Raw genomic sequence first — 22,500 nt, forward strand, 5'->3', positions numbered from 1 at the left:
TTATAATTAATGATGTGATGATAATAATAATAATATTAATAATAATAATAATAATAATAATAATAATAATAATAATAAAATAAATAATAATGATAATAATATTTAATAATAAAAAATAATAATAATAATAATAATAATAATAAAATAATAATAATAATAATAACAATGATAATAATAATGATAATAATAATAATAGTAATAATAATAATAATAATAATAATAATAATAATAATAATAATAATAATAATAGTAGTAGTAGTAGTAGTAGTAGTAGTAGTAATATAAGGTTTTTATATAGCCCCTTACCCCGTATATCAACAAGCTCAAGGCGCTTACCAGTAACGTGACTACTTTCACTCAAACATACAACCACTCAAACATACAACCACTCAAACATGCGGTATGAAACAAAACAATATAATTCTACAATGCTACATATCAAAAAGAAACGTTTTAAGATGTGTGTTTAAAAAAAGAATTCTGCAACATTACTGTATCAAAGTCACAACATTGCCATCCGGAAGTTTTACGGACCAACACACAACGCTGTATGTAACCTTGAACGTTTATAGTCTGGTTAATGCAGTTTAGTGAGAATTACTCATTAACGTGGATGGAAAAAAAAACGCTAACAAAGACCTGAGTGACGTCAACTTCGTACTATCTATAGATAGTATGCGCTTGGCTAAGAAACTCACAACATTGCCATTCGGAAATATCATGGACCAACACACAAAACTATGTGTAACATTGAACGTTTATAGTCTGGATCATACACAGTTTAGTGAGAATTACTCATAAACGTGGATGGCTAAAAAACACTAACAAAGACCTGTGTGACGACAACTTGATTTTATCCACAGTGGCGACGATAAGCATGTCATTGTTGTTGTTGTTATTACCAGCATTGATATCATAACCAGTATATATAACCATATAAATATATATATTATATATATATATTATATATATATATATATATATATTATATATATATATATATATATATATATTTCCCTTTCTTGGTTCTTCTGTTTTGATGTGATTTGTAAAAGAAGTGTTGTATTTCACTTGTTAGGACCCTTTGCTTGTATCTTTGATTTTCTAAGCGATTTCAATCTAAGTACACCGAGGGGTGCTCTTGGTGCCCTACCCGCACCATTTACCTTTGCCTTATTTATCCTCAGGTGCCTTTGGGGAAAAAGTATACTTTTAGACTAACCTTATACATTTTTCTGTTCTTTCAATGCTTGTTTGTACAAACGCCGTAAAATTCTTAAAAACACAGAAACCAACCCTTGACATGGAATAATTGAAGTACGCAAGCTTGTTTCGCTCTAGACTTTATCAGTACGGAAAATTACTTAAATGTTTGTGATATTCTAAAAGAGTCAATTATTTGTCTTTGGGAATTAATTCTGTAATTCTACCAAACAATACGTTTAAACTAATATGTCTGTAACTTCTAGGCAATGTTCGCAAAATCCCATTCTTCTAGAACTTTAATCAACGATAGAAATGTGTTAAATAAGTGGTGGGCTATTTATTATGTTGGAATCAGGGACGGCTGGTAATAATGGGCAGGGTGGGAAAATACCAGCCTGTTTTTTCAAGTTATTGCTGTATTACACGGTCCGAAATAATCAAATAAATTAGATAATTTCAAAAGTTATACTTAAAATTGATACTTTGTACTGAAATCAATTTGTGTGTATTTTTGATAGATTGCGAATCACCATGCATCCCGTAATACATAAACCAGGATACGTCCTGTTCTTTTTATCACACCCCCCCCAACCACTCCACTCCACTCCGCCCACATCGTCATCTCATCGTCACGTCGCTGACGGTGATTTTGCTGTCTGGCCTCTCTAGTACTAGGTCGGGCTAATTCAAATGAGCCCACCTTATTAACCAGTGTACACTAAATAGAGATTTTGGCAAACGAACTTTTTCTTATTTATTGCTTACTTGTGCTGGGAAGGTTCCAGTATTGAATTAAATTTATTAATTTACTAATATTATATCAATTTAGTATTAGTTTGTGTTGTTTTAATATATTTGTTTATCCATTTAAATTATTTCTTTTTTTTCCCTCGTTTTCTTTAGTGTTTCTCAAAACTCATTTATTTAAATTGTTTTCTTATTTGTTTGTTGTTGTTGTTGTTGTTTTTTGTTGTTGTTTTTTGTTTTGTTTTTTAACAAATTAATTTGTTAATTCTTTTTTTTTATTATTCTTAAGTAATTACCGCTAGTATTTTTATTGCCAGACTAAATATTTTTGCAAAACAATGTAATTTTCTATTGTATTCCCTCTAATAAAACAAAACACTTTTATTCAAAAGTCACGACTAAATAAATATATAAAATACAACACCAATTTGGTTTTCTCAACAATTGAATTAGTATACGAGAAATACTCTTCTGAGTAAGGAGATAGTTGAATTCTAAGTTATAGAGGAAATACGGAAGGGTGGGCAGATTCCGTACTTGCCCGTCCTGAAGCTAATACATACATAAGATGGTTCGCGATGAAGAGGCGGGAAGCAAGGGATTGGTTGGGTAAGGAGCAAAGATAACACGGTAATTATTGTGACGATAGTCAAACGAATACATGAGGAGGATTGGTAACATTATTTTGTCTTAATTATATTGTATGAAGTATTGGCGAAAGCCTAATATTAAATAAACGTTGTTTTTGTTTGTCTTATTTTGACTATGGAACGATACTGATTACTTGTCATAGCAGACCTGCCTACTTTAGATAGGAAAATAAAATCGTAGTTTTCAGGGCTAATAAAAATCGTAGATATTTTAACTACCCTTTAAAAAATCACCGGTATTTTCGTCTGTTTTGATAGATATCAAATTTTAAAAAACGAGAAAAAATAATTGGAAACGTAATAATGATGGTGATGGTGGTATAGTGGTAGCGGTGGTGGTAGTAGTAATGATGATGGTAATATTATTATTATTATTATTATTATTATTATTATTATTATATTATTATTATTATTATTATTATTATTTATTATTATTATTATTATTTTATTATATTTTAATTTATTATTATTATTTTATTATTATTATTATTATTATTATTTATTATTATTATTATTATATTATTATTATTATTATTATTATTGTTATTATTATTATTATTTATTATTATATTATTATTATTATATTATTATTATCATTGTTATTATTATTGTACGTATTGGTGGTATACTATTGTTGTATTTTTTTTTTGGTGGTTATAATGGTATCAGTTTATTGTTTGGTCCCATTTGCCATTATTTTCCACTTTCATGTATGTGGTCATCAAATTGTATGATTAATTGGCGAAAGCCTAAGATGAATAAATTTTGTAATATCGTATGGTAACCATCATTGTCGACGACATCGTCGTTGTCATCATATCATCATCATCATCATCATCATCATCATCATCATCATTAACAACAACAACAACAATATTAACAACAAGTACAACAATAGAAATAAAAACAATATCAACATCACCATACAATTTCCGTCATCGTCTCCACAACTATCATTCTAACCAACAGCACCACCAAAACCACTACCATAATTACCCCTCACCGCTCGTCTTCCTCCTCCTCCTCCACCACCACCACCACCGCTACCACTATTCCAACCACTACCACCACCGGCACAATCATTCTGACCACCAAGACAGCAGTAAAAATTATGCAATTTGAGCTCTGAATGAAACTCGAGTCATATCGCTGTTGTTGCTTCTCCATGAAAACTTTAAGGTTACTACGTAACTACTGAAAACCAGAAATATGTAAAAGCCAATATTAATATCGCCGTTGAGGGATTAAAGCATCTCTTTAATTTTTCGAGTGAAGGAAATGGACTTGTATTGTCAAGGTGTTGTCGCATTATGTCTCGTCGCTTTATTTTTTAGTTGTATTCTCTTTCGTGATTCATTTTTGATTACGTTTGGAATAATTAAAATCTACTGGTATTGTCATTTCATTGTGAATGTGATTATTGGTGGTTGAAATATTTTTTTGTTAAAGGCGAAAAAAAAATCAAAAAAAATTTTATTAAAAAAAAAAAAAAAAATAAAAAATATAAAATATATATCATATATATATAATATATATATATATATATATATATATAATATATATATATATATATATATATATATATATATATGACCGAATCCTCTTTGCCCAACCACTGTAAATAGGCTAGAACCGCCACTGGTTGGAATTTCCCCGAAGATAAAGATCACCCAGACCAAAGCATTTTGGAGCACCTAGTATGACTAAAAGTCAATAACTTTATTATCCAAAACAGAATTACCATGATATAATCCCTATCTTCTTAATTGTCAACGAATGGGATATAAGCGTGGTCCCCATTTACAAATACAATACTAGATATTATTGCTGCGGCGCTTCTGTTATTTTTACAATTATTATTATTATTATTATTATTATTATTATTATTATTATTATTATTATTATTATTATTATTATTATTATATTATTATTATTATTATTATTATTATTTATTTTATTATTATTATTATTACTATTATTGTAAGTATTGGTGGTATTACAATGTTGTATTTTTATGGTTATTTATGGTATCATTTTATGCTTTGGTTTCATGTACCCTTTTTTCTCACTTTCATGTCTGTTGTCATCAAATTGTATGGATTATTGATTAAAATAAAAGTTATTTTTGTTTGTCTTATTTTGACTATGGAACTGATACTTATCATAGCAGACCTGCCTACTTGAAATAGGAAAATGTAATAAGTAGTTTTCAGGGTAAATAACATCGTAGACATTTAACTACCCTTAAAAACCACCAGTTTGTCCTTATAATGCGTGGGGAAAAATATTAACTCTATGTGATAGCTCTGGCACCAGAACTTCGTTTTCAAGAAATGACATATAATTAAAACCTTAATTATATCCAGCCCGGGATTTAGCCGTAGTACTACGGGAATTTTCGTGGTAGTGAGGAGGTCTGTTGTGATGGGTATCAATTTTTTTTTTTTTTTTTTTTTTTTTAAATGAGAAAAACTGATTGGAAATGTTAAAGTGATGGTGATAGTGGTAGTGATAATGGTAATGGTGGTGGTGGTGGTAACGGTGATGATTGGGGTGTAGGGATGATGGTAATATTATTATTGTTATTTTGTTGTTGTTGTTGTTGTTGTTGTTGTTGTTGTTGTTGTTGTTGTTTTTTCTTCTTCTTCTTCTTCTTCTTCTTCTTCTTCTTCTTCTTCTTCTTTTCTTCTTCTTCTTCTTATTATTATTATTATTATTATTATTATTATTATTATTATTATTATTATTATTATTATTATTATTATTATTATTATTATTATTATCATTATTATTATTATTATTATCATTACTATTATTATTATTATCATTATTATTATTATCATTATATATTATTATTATTATTATTATATATTATTATTATTATTATTATTATTATTATTATTATTATTATTATTTTATTTATTATTTATTGGACGTATTGATGCTATTACGATTGTTGTATTTTTGTGTGGTGTATCAGTTTATTTTTTTGGTTCCATTTACCTTTTTTTTTTCTTTTTTTTTCCACTTTCATGTATGTTGGCATCAAATTGTTGATTTATTGGCGAAAGCCTAAGATTGAATAAACTTTGAAACTTTGCTATCATCTAATCGTGAGGATTTCATGGAATAATATCAGACAGAGGAGATAATCGTTGATAGCAAAATTGCCGCCCTTTGCTGCCAGCAGTGCAGAGAATCCAAGCGTGTATGAACGCAGACCGGCTAATTGTTAAGGGAAATTCGTAGACTTACGATATTTTGGCTCAAATTTCAGAACTCGTGAACATCTCTAGTCGATAAAAGATGATGTCGTGACTTTTTAATCTATGTGTTTTTTTTTTTTTTTTTTGTTGTTGTTTTTTTTTTAAATTAGTATTATGTGCAGAGTTTTAGCAAGTTTAAAATGTAAAACTCTACAAACTGTGGAGTGATCCTCGACAATATTGGAGGTTTCCACAAGACGAAGAAGAAGAAGAAGAAGAAGAAGAAGAAGAAGAAGAAGAAGAAGAAGAAGAAGAAGAAGAAGAAGATGATGATGTCAGACTACACCATGGGACATTATGTATGTTCTGCTATGTGCGGCTATGGGGTATAGATAGTGATATGACACTCGCTTTCGGATCGGAAGGTCCTGGGTTCGAGACTCGCTTGGCGCATAGTTGAATTTTTTTTACTCACGTTCTCTCGCGGTACTCAGGTGTAAAATGAGTACTTGGCCGTTAACAGCGTTGTCTCTGTCCAAAACTATTTGTAATATCGCCTAACAGGCGTCATGTCTCGTTCTACATGTTACCTGTTCCTGTTGGTTTGTAAAGCGCTTAGGTTTTTATGTATTCCTTGTGAGGGTGAACAGGATTCAATAGTCTGATGTCACGTCCGTCCAGCAACCAGCAGCTTGGTTCTAGACAAAGAAAATCGGTACTTTTTATCCTTGATGCTGGCTCAAACTTTTTCACATGTCGTGTGATCAGAATGTATAAAAGTCAAAACATGATCATAATATATATATATATATATATTATATATATTATATATATATATATATATATATATATATATAATGATTTTCTCCTCTGGATACACTTTTATGCTCGTCGGAGAAGTATTTCATAAGGGCGGTGATGGAGATTATGGCGTCCGCCATTGTTCCGATAGTTTAGAACCAGTTACAACGCGTCATTACTTGATTTTTGAAAAGTTTACTGTACCGACAACAATATTTATCTCCTAAAATTTACGAAACATTAGATTCTAAAGTGGGCAGGTCGGTTGTTAATGTGCTTATGTGTGTGCGTATGTGTGTGCGTGTGTGTGTGTGTTGTGTTGTGTTGTGTTGTGTGTGTGTTGTGTGTGTGTGTTGTGTGTGTATGTGTTGTGTTGTGTGTGGTCACCTATCTGCAAATGTTCTATTCATACATTTCCTTTATCTGTGGGTCTATCCGTGCTCAATCATTCTGTTCGTGAAAGTCATACTATGGCTGCCGCAGGCTGCATTCAATTTTCTCTTCCGGTCCGGTCTGTCTTGCCCTCCATGTGACCTTTCATTTCAGTCGGTCTCTTGTTTTATCATAGCAAAGTGAATGCAACTCACTTGTTTTTATTTAGTTGCCGAACCGAACAGGACCCGAACGCAAATGTTTTTATTTCCGAATTAAAATTTCTTTCGGTTTCTACCAACAAAGTGAAACAACACACGGAGTTTCTTTGTTATTGTTTTTCGAACACCGTTGGATGATCAGTTCTCACTAAATAGATGTTTGAATAGTAATATATAAAAGTTTTAGCTTACAAGTGGTTTTGTTAGCTGGTATGTTTCATGTGTTTGTTGTAAGTAAATTACATACTAGAACATTATTTTTAAAAAATAGAATACTGGGGATGTAGGAGCTTTCGGAAGGCCTCTCAAACTCTCAAACCTAGAACTTCAGGGCAACCTTCACTGAAGTCCCAGCTTTGAGATTTTTATTAGCAGATGAGGGTCGTTTTGATTGATCGATAATAGGCTTCAACAGTCGTAACGTCACTTCCCTCGTAATGACGCATGGTAACTCAGTAACTGGCTCTAAACTATCGGAACAATGGCGGACGCCCTTATGAAATATTTCTCCGACGAGCATAAAAGTGTATCCAAAGGGGAAAAAACTGATCATGAAAACTTATAAATCTGATCATGTTTTGACTTTAACACATTCTGATCACAAGACATATGAAACGTTCTAGCCAGCATAGAGAATAAAATGTACATATTTTCTTTGTTTAGAACCACGATGGCCGCCGGTGCTGGGCGACGTGACATCAGACTATTGAATCCAATTGAAGGGCGAGTTCTCTGTCCCAAATGTTTAGAATGTGTTTTTTGTTCAGAGTACCGCATAATAATGGGAGCGATCTATTCTATATTCATGTTTTCGTCCAACCCAGTCATCAATCACGTGATTTGTTGATGTCCAACGATTGGATGTTTCTTAACAAATGTAAACACGCTGCTTTGTTTATGAAAGTTGTAAACATACCCGTGTGCCAAGCTGAACAAAATTACCAATCGTGATGTAAGATATTTCAAAAGCCGTGAATACTTCTCACTATGTGGGTCATTTTGAGCACATTTTGCAATGTGATCAATGACCTCGAGCACATGGAAAGGGAATATAGATCATGCCCATTCTTATAAATCTGCATCTTTCATACCAAGGCAATGTTGTGGCCCGATGTTTGATCCATATAAACTTAAAATAAAAGAAAGTAAATAGGGCTGGGGATCAAAATGTGAGGCGAACGAAATTATCCCAATAGAGACACTAGGATTCAATAGTCTGATGTCACGTCCGTCCAGCAACCAACAGCTTACTTCTAAACAAAGAAAATCGGTACTTTTTATTCTTCATGATGATTAGAACTTTTTCACATGTCATGTGATCAGAATTTATAAACGTTAAAAAATTATCAGATTTATATTGTTTTTCTCCTCTGGATACACTTTTATGCTCATTGGAGAAGTATTTCATAAGGACTGTGATGGAGATAATGGCATCCGCCATTGTTCTGATAGTTTAGAATCAGTTACTATGCGTCATTACGACGGAAATGACGTCACGACTGTTTAACCCTATTAGCCAGCTAACTGCTGTACTATTAACAGACACAATTTTAAAATTTGGCCAAAAAATCGTCCATAAAATATCGAGCGATTTAAATGACCTACATCTTGGCAAAAACTCTCAGCCCTGGAACCTTATTATTAAAAAAAAAAAAAATTGTCTGTCATGGTCTGATGAGCGCCCAAGAGCTAACTCGACTACATGTATAAAATAAATATGTGATAAATAAGGAACCCGGAATTTACTACTTACTTCTTTAAAAAGAACAAATAACGAGTTGGTTTAAGATGATATGAATAGAAAGAGGAAATTTAATGAAATGACTATTCTTATAAACGAATAATGATATAGTAGTAGCGTATGGCTACATCTCCAAATTCATTTCGTCAACACAGCTTCGAAAGTCTTCCTTCGCCCTAAGAACTGTTTCATGACCACCTTCAAGTTTAGTTACTGGACAGTGGAGGACGATCGCTGGTCTCTGGAGCTGCCTGACATTTTCACAGGCATCACTATTCCCAAGTTTCCATTTGTACATATTTGATGCAGTTCTGCCATGTCCTGTTAAAGAGGTATTTCCTGGCATTGTGGAATGCAGGCATTCTTTTGGTTGGATCTTTTATGATGTTTCCTCCTCTTGGTGTTTCCCTGTTCCACATTTCTCTCCAGCTCTCCTCCACACTGAAGTCTACCATTTTTGTTGGGTGGAAAGATCTTCTCGAATGAATAGTGATCACAGTTACAGATGAGAACATAACTATGTTATGTAACTTCTGCGGTCTTGCTGAGATCATGATAATGTTATACGGACTTGTGCATGTGAGGTTCCAATTCCAGACAGAGAATACTTGCCATTCCTGTTCATCAGGACCCGGGCTGGATATATTCTCGACAGCAATGTGGCTGGCAAAGGCGACCAAGAAAACTCCGGCGTCTTGATGGTGGAAATTAAAATAGTGGAGTGTTTCACAAAGTACCGAGAGTAAGATATAAGGAGAATGGTGTGACCGCCAAGGTGTAAGTTCTTGAGAGAAGTGAGTTATGAAGATTTAATCAATCAGCTTTTATAATAAGTGGCTATGTGACAAGGTAGAAAGAAAAGTACTCACTAATTTGAAATTAATTCAAAGAGAAGGCTATAAATAGAACGAAGATGGCGTCACTCAGACTTTTGTTATTGTTTTTTTTTTTTGTTTTTTTTTTTTTTTTTTTTTTTTTTTTTTTTTTTTTTTGCCATCTGCGTTTATGAGTAAATTTCACTAATCTGTATATAAGCAGACTGTAAACGTTCAGTGTTACACATAATTTTGTGTGTTTGTCCGTTATACTTCCGGATGGCAATGTTGTGAGTTTCTTAATCAAGCGCACCCTAACTATAGATAGTATGCGCTTGGCTAAGAAGCTCATAACATTGCCATCCGGAAGTATAACGGACCAACACACAAAACTATGTGTATCCATGAACGTTTATAGTCGGTTAATACAGTTCAGTGAGCATTACTCATAAACGCGGATGGCAAAAAACAATAACAAAACATGAGTGAAGTCATCTTCAAACTATCTATAGATAGAACGAAGATGACGTCAAACACGCCTTTGTTATTGTTTTTTGCCATCCGCGTTTGTGAGTTGTTCTCACTAAACTGTATTGACCAGACTATAAAAGTTCATGGTTACACAGAGTTTTGTGTGTTCGTCCGTTATACTTCAGGAAGGCAATGTTGTGAACTCCTTGGCCAAGCGCATTCTATCTATAGATAGTATGCAGATGACGTCACTCAGGCCTTTGTTATTGTTTTTGCCATCCGCGTTTGTGAGTTGTTCTCACTAAACTGTATTAACCAGACTATAAAAGTTCATGGTTACACAGAGTTTGTGTGTTGGTCCGTTATACTTCCGGATGGCAATGTTATGAACTCCTTGGCCAAGCGCATTCTATCTATAGATAGTTCGAAGTTGACGTCACTCGGGTCTTTGTTATTGTGTTTGCCCTCCGTGTTTATGAGTAATTCTCACTAAACTGCATTCACTAGAAGATAAACGTGTGTTAAGGTAAAACATAGTTATGTGTGTTGGTCCGTTTTACTTCCAGGTGGAATGTTGTGAGCTTCTTAGCCAAGCACACCCTATCTATTCAAGGAATGATAATCGAATAGGTAGAATGCGCTTGGTCAAGGAGTTCACAACGTAGCCATCCGGAAGTATAACGGACCAACACACAAACTCTGTGTAACCATGAACTTTTATAGTCTGGTTAATACAGTTTAGTGAGAACAACTCACAAACGCGGATGGCAAAAACAATAACAAAGGCCTGAGTGACGTCATCTGCATACTATCTATAAAAGTTCATGGTTACACACAGTTTTGTGTGTTGGTACGTTATACTTCCGGATGGCAATGTTATGAGCTTCTTAGCCAAGCGCATAGTATCTATAGATAGAATGCGCTTGGCCAAGGAGTTCACAACATTGGCATCCGAAATTATAACAGGCCAACACACAAAACTGTGTGTAACCATGAACTTTTATAGTCTGGTTAATACAGTTTAGTGAGAACAACTCACAAACGCGGATGGCAAAAAAAAAAACAAAAAAACCATTAACAAAGGCCTGTGTGACGTCATCTTCGTTCTATCTATATTAGAAAGTAAAGTTATTCTAGGCCTACCGAAATATAACTGGAATGAGATGAACTCCGTCCTTGTGTTTGTATAACTAAACTAAAACTTTAATAAAACATAGGCGAATCATCGTTATGTGACATTATCAAGAACGATTTTGAAAACGTGTACCTAAATTTTAGAGTCTTTTTTCACCATTCATCGTCAGCATGTATACTGAACAGCCATAACGAAGTTCAAGCTTCAACAGGAATAACCACACAGCACGTAAGTTGGTTGAAATGAGCTATGTGTGTGTTTACATTGATCCAACAAAGAAGAATACACTTAATTGCTTACATTATACATTCAAAATAACAAATATAATATTTCATAACAGAGAGATGATTTACATGGAAAAAATATCAACTCCCAAAACAATAACTATGCTTTTGACTGCTTCCCTCCCAGCTAGGACTCCGGCCAGGGCCAGGACAAAACCAAGTAATCTCATTCCAAGAAAGAGAGGAAGAGAGAGAGAGAGAGAGAGAGAGAGAGAGAGAGAGAGAGAGAGAGAGAGAGAGAGAGAGAGAGAGAGAGAGAGAATGGGTAGGAGTGAGGTGTCTGTTCAATGTTATAGTTATCATATAACGTTATGACAAGTGTAACTAAATGACAAATTGCCATATTTGTGGACAATAAAGATCTATTATTATTATTATTATTCCAAGACAAAGACAGAGATCATTTTGGAAAACAGATATAAGGGGATAGAAGACACAGTATGTAGCCCCCAGCCCACGATGGGAGGTCAGGAACCCCACCCAGGTTTACATCTTTAAAAGTGTAAAATCTCTAATTTTACGACAGTTGCTTCAGAGTAGTTTTTTTTAATATAGAGAATGAGATTAGCGGAAGAGTAGCGTCCCTTGATTGGACGTCACCGGGGGAGAAGTTATTTGTAAACAAACTAACTACAAGCCAAGCGCTCCAAATACAAAATTTATTATTCATATTTCTGTACCAAAATTCATATCATTATCAACATTAAGTGACCACTTAGTGAAAAGTGTTCACAGCTTTTTCAATATCTAATATCACAATTGGTCATTTTGTTCAGCTTGACACATGGGTTCATTAACAAAGCCGCGTTTTTATATTTGTTAAGATATATCCAATAGTTGTACAGCAACAAATCATGTGATTGATGACCTGTGTGGACGAAAACATGAACATAGATCGGTCCCATTTCGTTCTATCTATAATGTACTGAGAACTTATATCAAATAGGCTGTTTACAAATAGTGACAATAACAAAGAGCTGTGTGAGGCCAACTTCATTCATCCCAGTAGGGGAATACTTTTATATATTATAGAAGATAAGATGCCATCACTCTGAAACCAGAAGCTCATTTACAAAAATTACGTATTCAGACCTCCGGTAGAGTAGTTTTACACTTCCAATGAGATGGGAACCAGTTTTGGACATGACCCTTTTGCTCCATATTACAACGTCATTTTATAGATAGTATGCGCTTGGCTAAGAAGCTTATAACATTGCCATCCAGAAGTATAACGGACCAACACACAAAACTGGGTGTATCTATGAACGTTTATAGTCAGGTTAATACAGTTCAGTGATCATTACTCATAAACGCGGATGGCAAAAAACAATAACAAAGACCTGAGTGACGTCATCTTCGAACTATCTATACCAATGTTAGTGCCACCTGTTGCCAGCCTTTTCAAAAACGAACAAAACACAACTAGAAAATACGTGAAACAAAAAAAAAATTAATTGAATAAGTTGTTGATTGTTACCTGGACGTTATGAGTGAACAGTTGAGTGAACTAACATAATAATAAGAATAATAATAATAATAGATCTAGATCTTTATTGTCCATAAATATGGTAATTTGTCATTTAGTTACACTTGTTAAAACGTTATATGATAACTATAACATTGAACACATATTTCACTCCCCCTCTCTCTCTCTCTCTCTCTCTCTCTCTCTCTCTCTCTCTCTCTCTCTCTCTCTCTCATCATCATCATGATGAATGGGACGGGGCCAGTTACAGGTGATGTGTATTCATTCCTGTTATAATATTATATGATTCTTTCATCTCTTTGTATTATTTATTAAACGAGTTATTTTGATCGTGCCCAATAACACATCACAATGAGCTTACGAGTTATGTGTTATTGTTATTATTGCACGATAAAAATATAACGAGTTTAATAATAAATACAAAGAAATGAAAGAATACGTTAATTCCACCCTTCCAATTAGGATTATTAGATATATTTTTTAACCAAATGGTATTGTATTGTAGTCCGTTCCACAACCCGTGCCCACGCGTTGATGTGGATATCTTCACAACATTCTGATGGATTTTATTGAAAATTGGCTCGAACACTCGAATTGTTAGTGACATTAAGTCGGATTTTATTTTGTATCGGTTACAGTATCATACTTTAGAATTTTTCTTTTTTTACGGTGTATAAAAACGAAGGGTCTGGGATGAGTGAACATTTTGATGTTTTACACTACGATGTTATAGATAGTATGCAGATGACGTCACTCAGGCCTTTGTTATTGTTTTTGCCATCCGCGTTTGTGAGTTGTTCTCACTAAACTGTATTAACCAGACTATAAAAGTTCATGGTTACACAGAGTTTGTGTGTTGGTCCTTTATACTTCCGGATGGCAATGTTGTGAACTCCTTGGCCAAGCGCATTCTATCTATACACGGTGAATTCTGTTGTGTTAACGATCGCTTAACTCGCCCACAGGCTTTACATTTCATGAGATTCATGTGTACTACTCACTATTATTGCCATCCTGGGTTCACAATGACACAGCAAAATGTACACGTTGTACACACTTTATATAAACAATGGGGTAGATCTAAATTAACTTTTCATGTGCTCCAGGTCATTGGTCACATTGCAAAATGTGCTCAAAGTGACCCATATAGTGAATCGTGTTCACAGTTTTTGAAATATCTAACATCACGATTGGTCAGTTTGTTCAGCTTGAAACAAAAACAAAGCAGCTGAGAAGCTAGGATAAGAACTATCCAATCGTTGGAGAGCAACAAATCATGTGATTGATGACTGTTGGACCAACAGATTAATATTGATCGCTCCCATTGTTACAATAATTTAATATTTGAAAGCCAGAGGCGTAGCTTCCCGTTGTGTAGTCTGCATTCATAATAACTGATTTAATATATGGATTAAACATGCACATTTATTTGTCACAGTGGAAAATTTACAAGTATTTCTCCAGAGAGGCGAAGCTCGGAATTCTTTTTCATTGCATGAGGCAAAAAGCAATATGGCTTACAACCAGGAACTCAGAGGGGAGAGGTCAAATTATTAAATGTTTATGTTATCTTCATGGGAGCGATCTATATTAATGTTTTCGTCCAACCAAGTCATCAATCACATGATATGTTGCTGTACAACAATTGGATATTTCTTTTAAAATGTAAACACGATGCTTTGTTTATGGAAGTTGTAAACATACACATGTGTCAAACTGAACAAAATGACCAATCGTGATATTAGATATTTCGAAAGCTGTGAGCACTTTTCACTATGTGGGTCACTTTGAGCACATTTTGCAATGTGACCAATGACCTCGAGCACATGGAAAGGTAATATAGATCATGCCCATTATGCATCTCTTGTATTTGAAAACTGCAGTTCCTTTGAAAGGTTATACTGTATAAAACTTACACGGAATCTGGTATTAAAGAATTTTACATTCAGTGATAATTCCAAAAAAATAATACATTAATACATTCAAATCGTACCCCCCCCCCCCCCCCGCCACCACCCTTTCCAGTGAATATAATTCAAGAATGGCGAACACGTAGCGGCTATGTGGTCTAGTGGTATGACACTCGCTTTCGGATCGGAAGTCATGTGTTCGAGCCTCGCTCGGCGCATAGTTGAGTCCTGGAAAAGTTTCATTACTCACATTCTCTCACCGTACTCAGGTGTAAAATGAGTACATCACCGTCAACAGCGTTGTCTCTGTCGGAAGAAAAATATGATATCGCCAAACAGACGTCATGTCTTGTTCTACATGTTTCGTGTAGCTATTGGTCAGGGACCACTTGTAAAGCGCCTTGAGCACGTTTAGTGGATATTGCGCTGTATAAAAGCTCAAGCTCTAATCGATGGGTGACCAGTGAGATTTCGTGACATGTCTTGTCCGACCTTTATGAGTTGTCTTGCTCAACAGTTGGTCGGGTGTTATGTCTTTGTGAAAGGCATTTCTCCTCGTCCTGTTGGAAACGGGCGTAGACATTCGAAGACCCTCCTGTTTTATTTTTACATATATGTCTTTGCCCGTAAAATGTATAAGTACCTAACGGGATGCTTGTGTCGTCCAATGTATTATTTGGCCGTTGCTCACTAGGGAAGAGATATTGTATAAACGCAGCCTGTTTCCAATGCTGTGAAGTATTAGATAAATGCTATCTATAATTAAACTATTTCAAACAACCCAAAATTATTTGCTAAGCTACGCCACTGAATGAAACTTTGTTATGATTATTTTCCCACGTGAAAGAGAATCAACGCACCGTTACTGTAAACAATTTAAAGTCTGAGTCATATTTTATTGCAAACGATGAAAAGATCAAAGGAATTCGGCTTTGTGAGAAAACTGTTTGGTCAATTATTATTGGTATTCAAAATTCGTAATGTCACTTAAAATATAAGCCCGCATGCAAAAATCACGGCTCCACATTTGGTAACTTTGGAGGAATTTGCGATATTCCGTCATACCGGACTTGGAACGGACAGTAAAGGTATATCTCAGGCCTTTTCATGCAGGGAATAAATAGTCAAGGGGACGAAACGGGGTAAATGGCAGGAAATATTCTGATTGGTTAATGCTTAGTGACGTGCGAACCATCAATTGAAACGTTCTCTTGTCTCTCCACAGCGAGTATATGGCGGTCCTGGAGACTTTTGGTCAGCGTCCTCAGTTGTCTGGTCACGTGTTTTCTATTTGCCAGCCAGACCAGTATGACGTCAGCCATGGTGTGCATGATCGAGAAAGAACACAAAAGCAACAGCACGAAAAGCGACAACAAAACGAACTATACAGACGTCAGCATTAACAACACATATTATAGTGACGTCACTGGGATACCAGGTGAACATGGATCGAAGGATCAGGTAGGATAAAATTGATAGAATGAAATGGATGTCACTCACCTCTTTGTTATTGGTTTTAGCCAGCATAGGACAGCAGCTTCTAATGGTGTTCACATTACTGTGTTATGACGATCGACCCAATCAGCGAATTCGTAACGTACTTGTGCACCGTCGCAAACCCCCCCCCCCACTCCCCCTCCCCTCCTCCTCCCCTCCCCCTCCCCTCCTCCTCCCCTCCCCCTCCCCTCCCCGGAAGCTTCGTCACAACACACCTGTCAACCAGATGTTCTGCGGTTTCTGGCTCGTTACAACAACGGGTACACGTTGGACAGGTAGAAATCCCCCCTTACTGATGAAGCGATTTTGCCGTTAAGCAGGATGTCGATAGAAGCCGATCGGCTTCCACCCAATGTCTCCGCTTGCTGATGGAAAAGCTTGGCAACTTCTCCCCCAGTTTCGAAGAGTTGATGTCCCCGCCCCCTCGAGGGATTGAATTCGTCCAAACCGACATGCATCTCGTATATGCATCTTTCTCCGAAGTCAGGGACTCTACGTATAAGGGTTGCCGGGACTTATTTCTACCATCAAGCACAAAGGTGTGAGTCTATGTTGTTTTTGAGGTCAAAAATTTGTTGTGATTAACCGAAGTTTGTTGCGATTGGAGAGAAAGATAAAGGGAGAAAAACGTCGTTTGTTTTGTGCTGTTCCCTTATTTATAAGTCACATTTACTCCCTTTATCTTTCTCTCCATTTTATTGACTCATTTAGACACCTCTAGTCTAGTTTTTGGTTTTGTTGCGATTAACCAGTCAATTTTATATAGAATAAATTCTGCTTCTCAGGAAATGTTGCGATTAACCGAAAGTTGCGATTAACCGAGTTGCGATAATACTGAGTGGACTGTGTTATGATGCAGTGTTGAGGTGTTATGTCAAATAGTTATGGATCTTTATTCATCATGCAAAATGTCGATCAAGGTTTTTGTTTCCTTTGAATGGGGGTCATTAACACACCTTGATTAATTAATGTGTATAGATTAATGGGGTAATATTATTATTATTATTATTATTATTATTATTATTATTATTATTATTATTATTATTATTATTATTATTATTATTATTTATATTATTATTATTATTACTATTATTATTATTATTATTATTATTATTATTATATATTATTATTATTTTATTGTTATTATTATTATTATTATTATTATTATTATTATTATTATTTATATTATTATTATTATTATTATTATTATTATTATTATTATTATTATTATTATATTATTATTATTATTATTATTATTATTATTATTATTATTATTATTATTATTATTATTATTATTATTATTATTATTATTATTATTATTATTATTATTACTATCATTATTATTATTATTATTATTATTATTATTATTATTATTATTATTATTATTATTATTATTATTATTATTAGAGCAAGCGTTCCAAAGTTTATCCGGAGTTTATAAGTGGGGGTCAGAATAAAAAGAATGTCGACTGCACCTGGGGTATCAAGGTCACTCTTCGTGTGAAGCGAGTGCTCTACCAACTGAGCTATCGGGACCCCCAAGATAGCTAATTACCGAAAACTATACTATAATGAAACACATTCCGCAATTATTAGCATTTATCTAACGAACCCCCCCCCCCTCCCCTTGTTAATTAACATGAACTAGTTCACCTCTTTGTTCAGAGTGGAAATATCAGATCTAATAGCGATAGCACAGTCTTATCGACATCTAAAACATCCCGCAAAATTGATAAACAGTTTTTTGAATTTTCGGCACCCCGTTCTATTTAAAACTCCGGATAAACTCCGGCTCCATGGGCCTGATAGTTCTGAAGGGTCCGGGTGGCTCTGGAGGGGCGTGGTGGCTCTGAAGGGGCCTGGTGGCTCTGGAGGGTCGTGGTGGCTCTGAAGGGGGCGAGTGGCTCTTAAGGGGCCTGGCGGCTCTGAAGGGGCCTGGTGACTATGAAGGGGCCTGGTGGCTCTGAAGGGGCCTGGTGGCTCTGAAGGGGGTCGGGTGGCTCTGAAGGGGCTGTGTGGCTCTTAAGGGGCCGGGTGGCTCTGAAGGGGTCGGGTGGCTCTGAAGGGGCCGTGTGGCTCTTAAGGGGCCGGGTGGCTCTGAAGGGGTCGGGTGGCTCTGAAGGGGCCGTGTGGCTCTTAAGGGGCCGGGTGGTTCTGAAGGGGTCGGGTGGCTCTGAAGGGACCGTGTGGCTCTTAAGGGGCCGGGTGGTTCTGAAGGGGTCGGGTGGCTCTGAAGGGACCGTGTGGCTCTTAAGGGGCCGGGTGGTTCTGAAGGGGTCGGGTGGCTCTGAAGGGGCCGTGTGTCTCTTAAGGGGCCGGGTGGTTCTGAAGGGGTCGGGTGGCTCTGAAGGGACCGTGTGGCTCTTAAGGGGCCGGGTGGTTCTGAAGGGGTCGGGTGGCTCTGAAGGGACCGTGTGGCTCTTAAGGGGCCGGGTGGTTCTGAAGGGGTCGGTTGGCTCTGAAGGGACCGTGTGGCTCTTAAGGGGCCGGGTGGTTCTGAAGGGGTCGGTTGGCTCTGAAGGGACATGGTGGCTCTGAAGGACTACTTTACCGTTTATCATCGTCAGGAGTGGCACGTTGACTGGAACTCTCAGACCCAGGGGTTGATCGTGGCCTCGTTCTTTGTGGGTTATTACGTCATGCAATTACCGTCTGGCGTCATTGTCACCAGGTACGTTATGTTGTAAAACAAATTATATTCCACCCCCCCCCCCCCCCCATTGGAAAACCCTATCATTTATTAGTAAATACGTAATCGTTGAATAATGCTTTGAACGTGTTAAACAAGCAAAACTTTATTCAACGATTCCAAATATTTTCGCTCATTTCATTGGTTTAAAATAAGGTGTAAAAGACAGTTGATTGGCAATTAAAAATAGTCTTTTGTTGCTCATGAATACAAATCCAACATTTTTCTTTTTAGGTCAAATTGTCATTCAAGCAGATGGAGAAAACCACAAATCGTGGCGAATTGAACTACTACTGCCATACAATTGGTTACTAAATATCTAATACATCTTACTTGTAGTGGTGGAAGAATCGTATTCTTTCATCTCTTTTGTATTCATTAACCCTCTCCATACCATCTGCAGCAAAATAGTCACGTTTGTTACGACACAATATACATTTTTTATTATTCAGATTTATTCTGTACATCACAAACTTTGAAGAATGATCTTTGTTTAATTAATTAGAACATAATGCTGCTTTATAGAGATCTTTTTTTTAGTTTAAAGAATCAATTTTTCCGCTGGGTAAGCCTGTCATTTTGAGAAAATGCTGAAAATGATTGGTATGGATAGAGTAAAACTCTTTGTTTTTTATCGTGCAATTGTCGCAAGCTCGTAGTGTTATTTGGCACGATAATTACTTTACGCTAAGCGGTCATAACAAAGACAAAGACAGACCCGCAACAAACATATACACCACGATAAATAAGGACCTCAAGCGCCTCGATGACACACAAGAACTGAGATGGGAAAAGGATTTAGAATACCTGAGATCCATCGCAGCAGACTGTCATCCGTGGAAAGATACCGCAACAAGCATATACACGACGATAAATAAAGACCCCAAGCGCCTCGATCTATCGAAGCAGAGCCTCATCAGTGGAAAGAACTCACTCAACAAACCAGAGAAGCTGCCAAAGCGTCCCAATAGACACTTAGATAACCACGCCTCTCGGACAGTCGTCATAATGTAAACAATGGCAGTGATTGGGAAACATAGCAAACTTCACAGGTTTTTCTATCGATGGTATGTGTCTAAGTAAAAGACCCACTGTTATACTTCTTGATCAAGACAATCAACACAGAAATCTATGTGTAAACTTAAACGTTTATAAAATGATCCAGAAAATCGTGTGATAACTAGTCACCCATTTGGCGGTTTAAAAATATTAACAATGACTTTGTTTGTCCGAGCACGTTTGAAAGTGTGTCACAAATTCCCTGTTTCGATTGGTCAAAAATCTACTGATTAATTCAAAGATAAGGAGGCGATCGGCAATAAGTCAAAGAAGTCAATTAAGGTCAAATAGCTAAAGTCAAGTTTTAATAGGATTTAATAGTATGGTGGTTGGAGTATGAATTGAGAAAAATTATTTTGCATTCTATTTTATTTGTTTTCCACGTTCATTTATGTACTGTTGTGCTGACGAAGGGTTTATACCCGAAACGTCAATTGTTTGTATTGTTCCCATACGAAGGCTCTCCATTTTCACTCTTTTGTTAGACTTTTCACGATCACAGGCTTCAGGCGCCCCCTACCGTTTTCTATTACTAAGATTACATCTGTCCACAGATTTGGCCCAAAGAGTAGCATGGTGTTCGGTCTTCTGACGACTGGTGTTCTCCATGTCCTATGCGTTCCTGCTGCACGATGGAGTCTGCCTTTATTGTACGTGATCAGAGCACTTTCTGGATTAGCATGTGTGAGTCAAAACTATGTGAGCAACAGCTCAAATTGATTCTATGTCGGATTGAAAATACACCAAAAAGAAAAGAATATTGTATCAACGCGACGTGTACACATATATGCAGGTCTGACATCCAAACCCACTGGTGGGCCAAGTTTAACATTGTTGTAATGGACAATGTTTTGCATCATTAAAAAATATATATTTCCATTACAACAATGAGCCCATAAGCAATTGGGTTATCAGACCTGCAAATAAGTGCAGGTCGTAACAAAGCATTAAAATATACATCGCTAAATAGTTTAAATGTTGAATATAATTTGAATAAATGTTCGTCAAAGTTTATTTTCTCTTTAACTATAACTATATGCCTTGATACACAATTCTTAATCTTTAAAGAATCATAATTTTTCTAATCTGTGATTTTATAGGGGTTATAACTGTATTATATGCGACATGTTATAAAAACATAACAATTGAGATCTCATGTGTTAACCCTCTCCTTACCAACTACAGGAAAATCGTCACATTCGTTACGATGCACCAAATAACTTTCTCATCTGTTATTTTTGTTTCTCATAAAATTTGTAGAGATTTGTTAATTATAGACATAAAAACTTGACATTGTGTTGTAGAACTCCTTTTGCTGAACATTATCATGTATAGAATGTACTTGTTGATTTTCTATTTGAGTCAGAAATATCTACTTTTGTGTTGGAAGGATATGAAGTTTTGGGGAAAATTCTGAAACTGGCCGGTAAGGAGAGAAGGGGATTCGAACTCGGTTCCTTTAAAGGTACCACATAGACCGTCTATAACTGTAACTCACTGTCATATATGTGTGAATATGTAAGAAAATGATAGTTTTAAGTGTTCTAATATGCCAATGTGGTTTTAAGTTATACTCAATAGTTCGTTAACACTTCTGCCATCTTAAGGAAAAAGACCGTCCGTATATGGCCTCTTATTACAAGTAAATATACGGTCTTTTTCCTGAAGACGGTAGAATTGTCTAGATGAAGCGAACAGTTGGGCAATGAGCACCACGGGTAGATGTATGTTTTCCCATATGACCACTCCTGTCAAGACTGATTGCCTAAATAAGCTCAGAAGACACCAGCAAAGCATCATCTTTCAACTAAGAACACAACACATACCGCTCAACAACCATTTAAGCAAAATTACAAAAGACACATCCCCTTCCTGCCCCCCTATGCCAACGCCCCAATGAAACAGTAACACATCACTTGCTTGAATGTCAACCTCTTGAAGAACTGAGATGCACATTCCTCCCACCAAATCCAAGCACCAGTAACACACTTTATAGTCACCAGGAACAACTACAAAAGACGTCTAACTTTTACGTCATGGCACAAGACCGAAGGGCTAGATCTCAGGTGGTCGCTGGTTCGGATAAGTAAGTCTAGATGAAGCAGTCTGTGGATGTAAATAGACTTTTATGCGACACTCAAATGCCACTAAAGATAATGTCAATAGGATTCAATAGTCTGATGTCACGTCCGCCCAGCAACCAGCAGCTT

At 35.9% G+C, this 22,500-nt stretch overlaps 2 protein-coding genes across 4 annotated transcripts in view; one reads left to right on the forward strand and one right to left on the reverse strand.

Annotated features, from left to right (window-relative positions):
• Positions 1–11,349: 11,349 nt before the first annotated feature.
• LOC144976510 (putative inorganic phosphate cotransporter) overlaps positions 11,350–22,500 on the forward strand; it is a 21,146-nt gene continuing 9,995 nt past the window's right edge. The window contains exons 1-4 of one of the 2 annotated variants that reach the window (XM_078920800.1): positions 11,350–11,593; positions 16,271–16,506; positions 19,110–19,213; positions 20,845–20,974. In XM_078920800.1, the coding sequence (XP_078776926.1) occupies positions 16,354–16,506; positions 19,110–19,213; positions 20,845–20,974 (387 nt within the window). In that variant the 5' untranslated portion in view covers positions 11,350–11,593; positions 16,271–16,353. Of the gene's footprint in view, positions 11,594–13,483; positions 13,732–16,270; positions 16,507–19,109; positions 19,214–20,844; positions 20,975–22,500 lie in introns of those variants that run through there. The other variant, XM_078920799.1, reaches the window with a different exon arrangement.
• The window catches only part of LOC144976509 (putative serine carboxypeptidase CPVL), a 32,684-nt gene continuing 31,465 nt past the window's right edge, over positions 21,282–22,500 (reverse strand). The window contains exon 5 of one of the 2 annotated variants that reach the window (XR_013646115.1): positions 21,282–22,396. The gene's annotated coding sequence lies outside the window, so the exon portion shown is untranslated. The remainder of the gene's footprint in view (positions 22,397–22,500) is intronic. The other variant, XR_013646116.1, reaches the window with a different exon arrangement.

The sequence above is a fragment of the Berghia stephanieae genome, chromosome 7 (assembly GCF_034508935.2).
Source record: "Berghia stephanieae isolate SIO BIC M18660-M18661 chromosome 7, UCSD_Bste_1.3, whole genome shotgun sequence".
NCBI classification, from domain to species: Eukaryota; Metazoa; Mollusca; class Gastropoda; order Nudibranchia; family Aeolidiidae; genus Berghia; species Berghia stephanieae.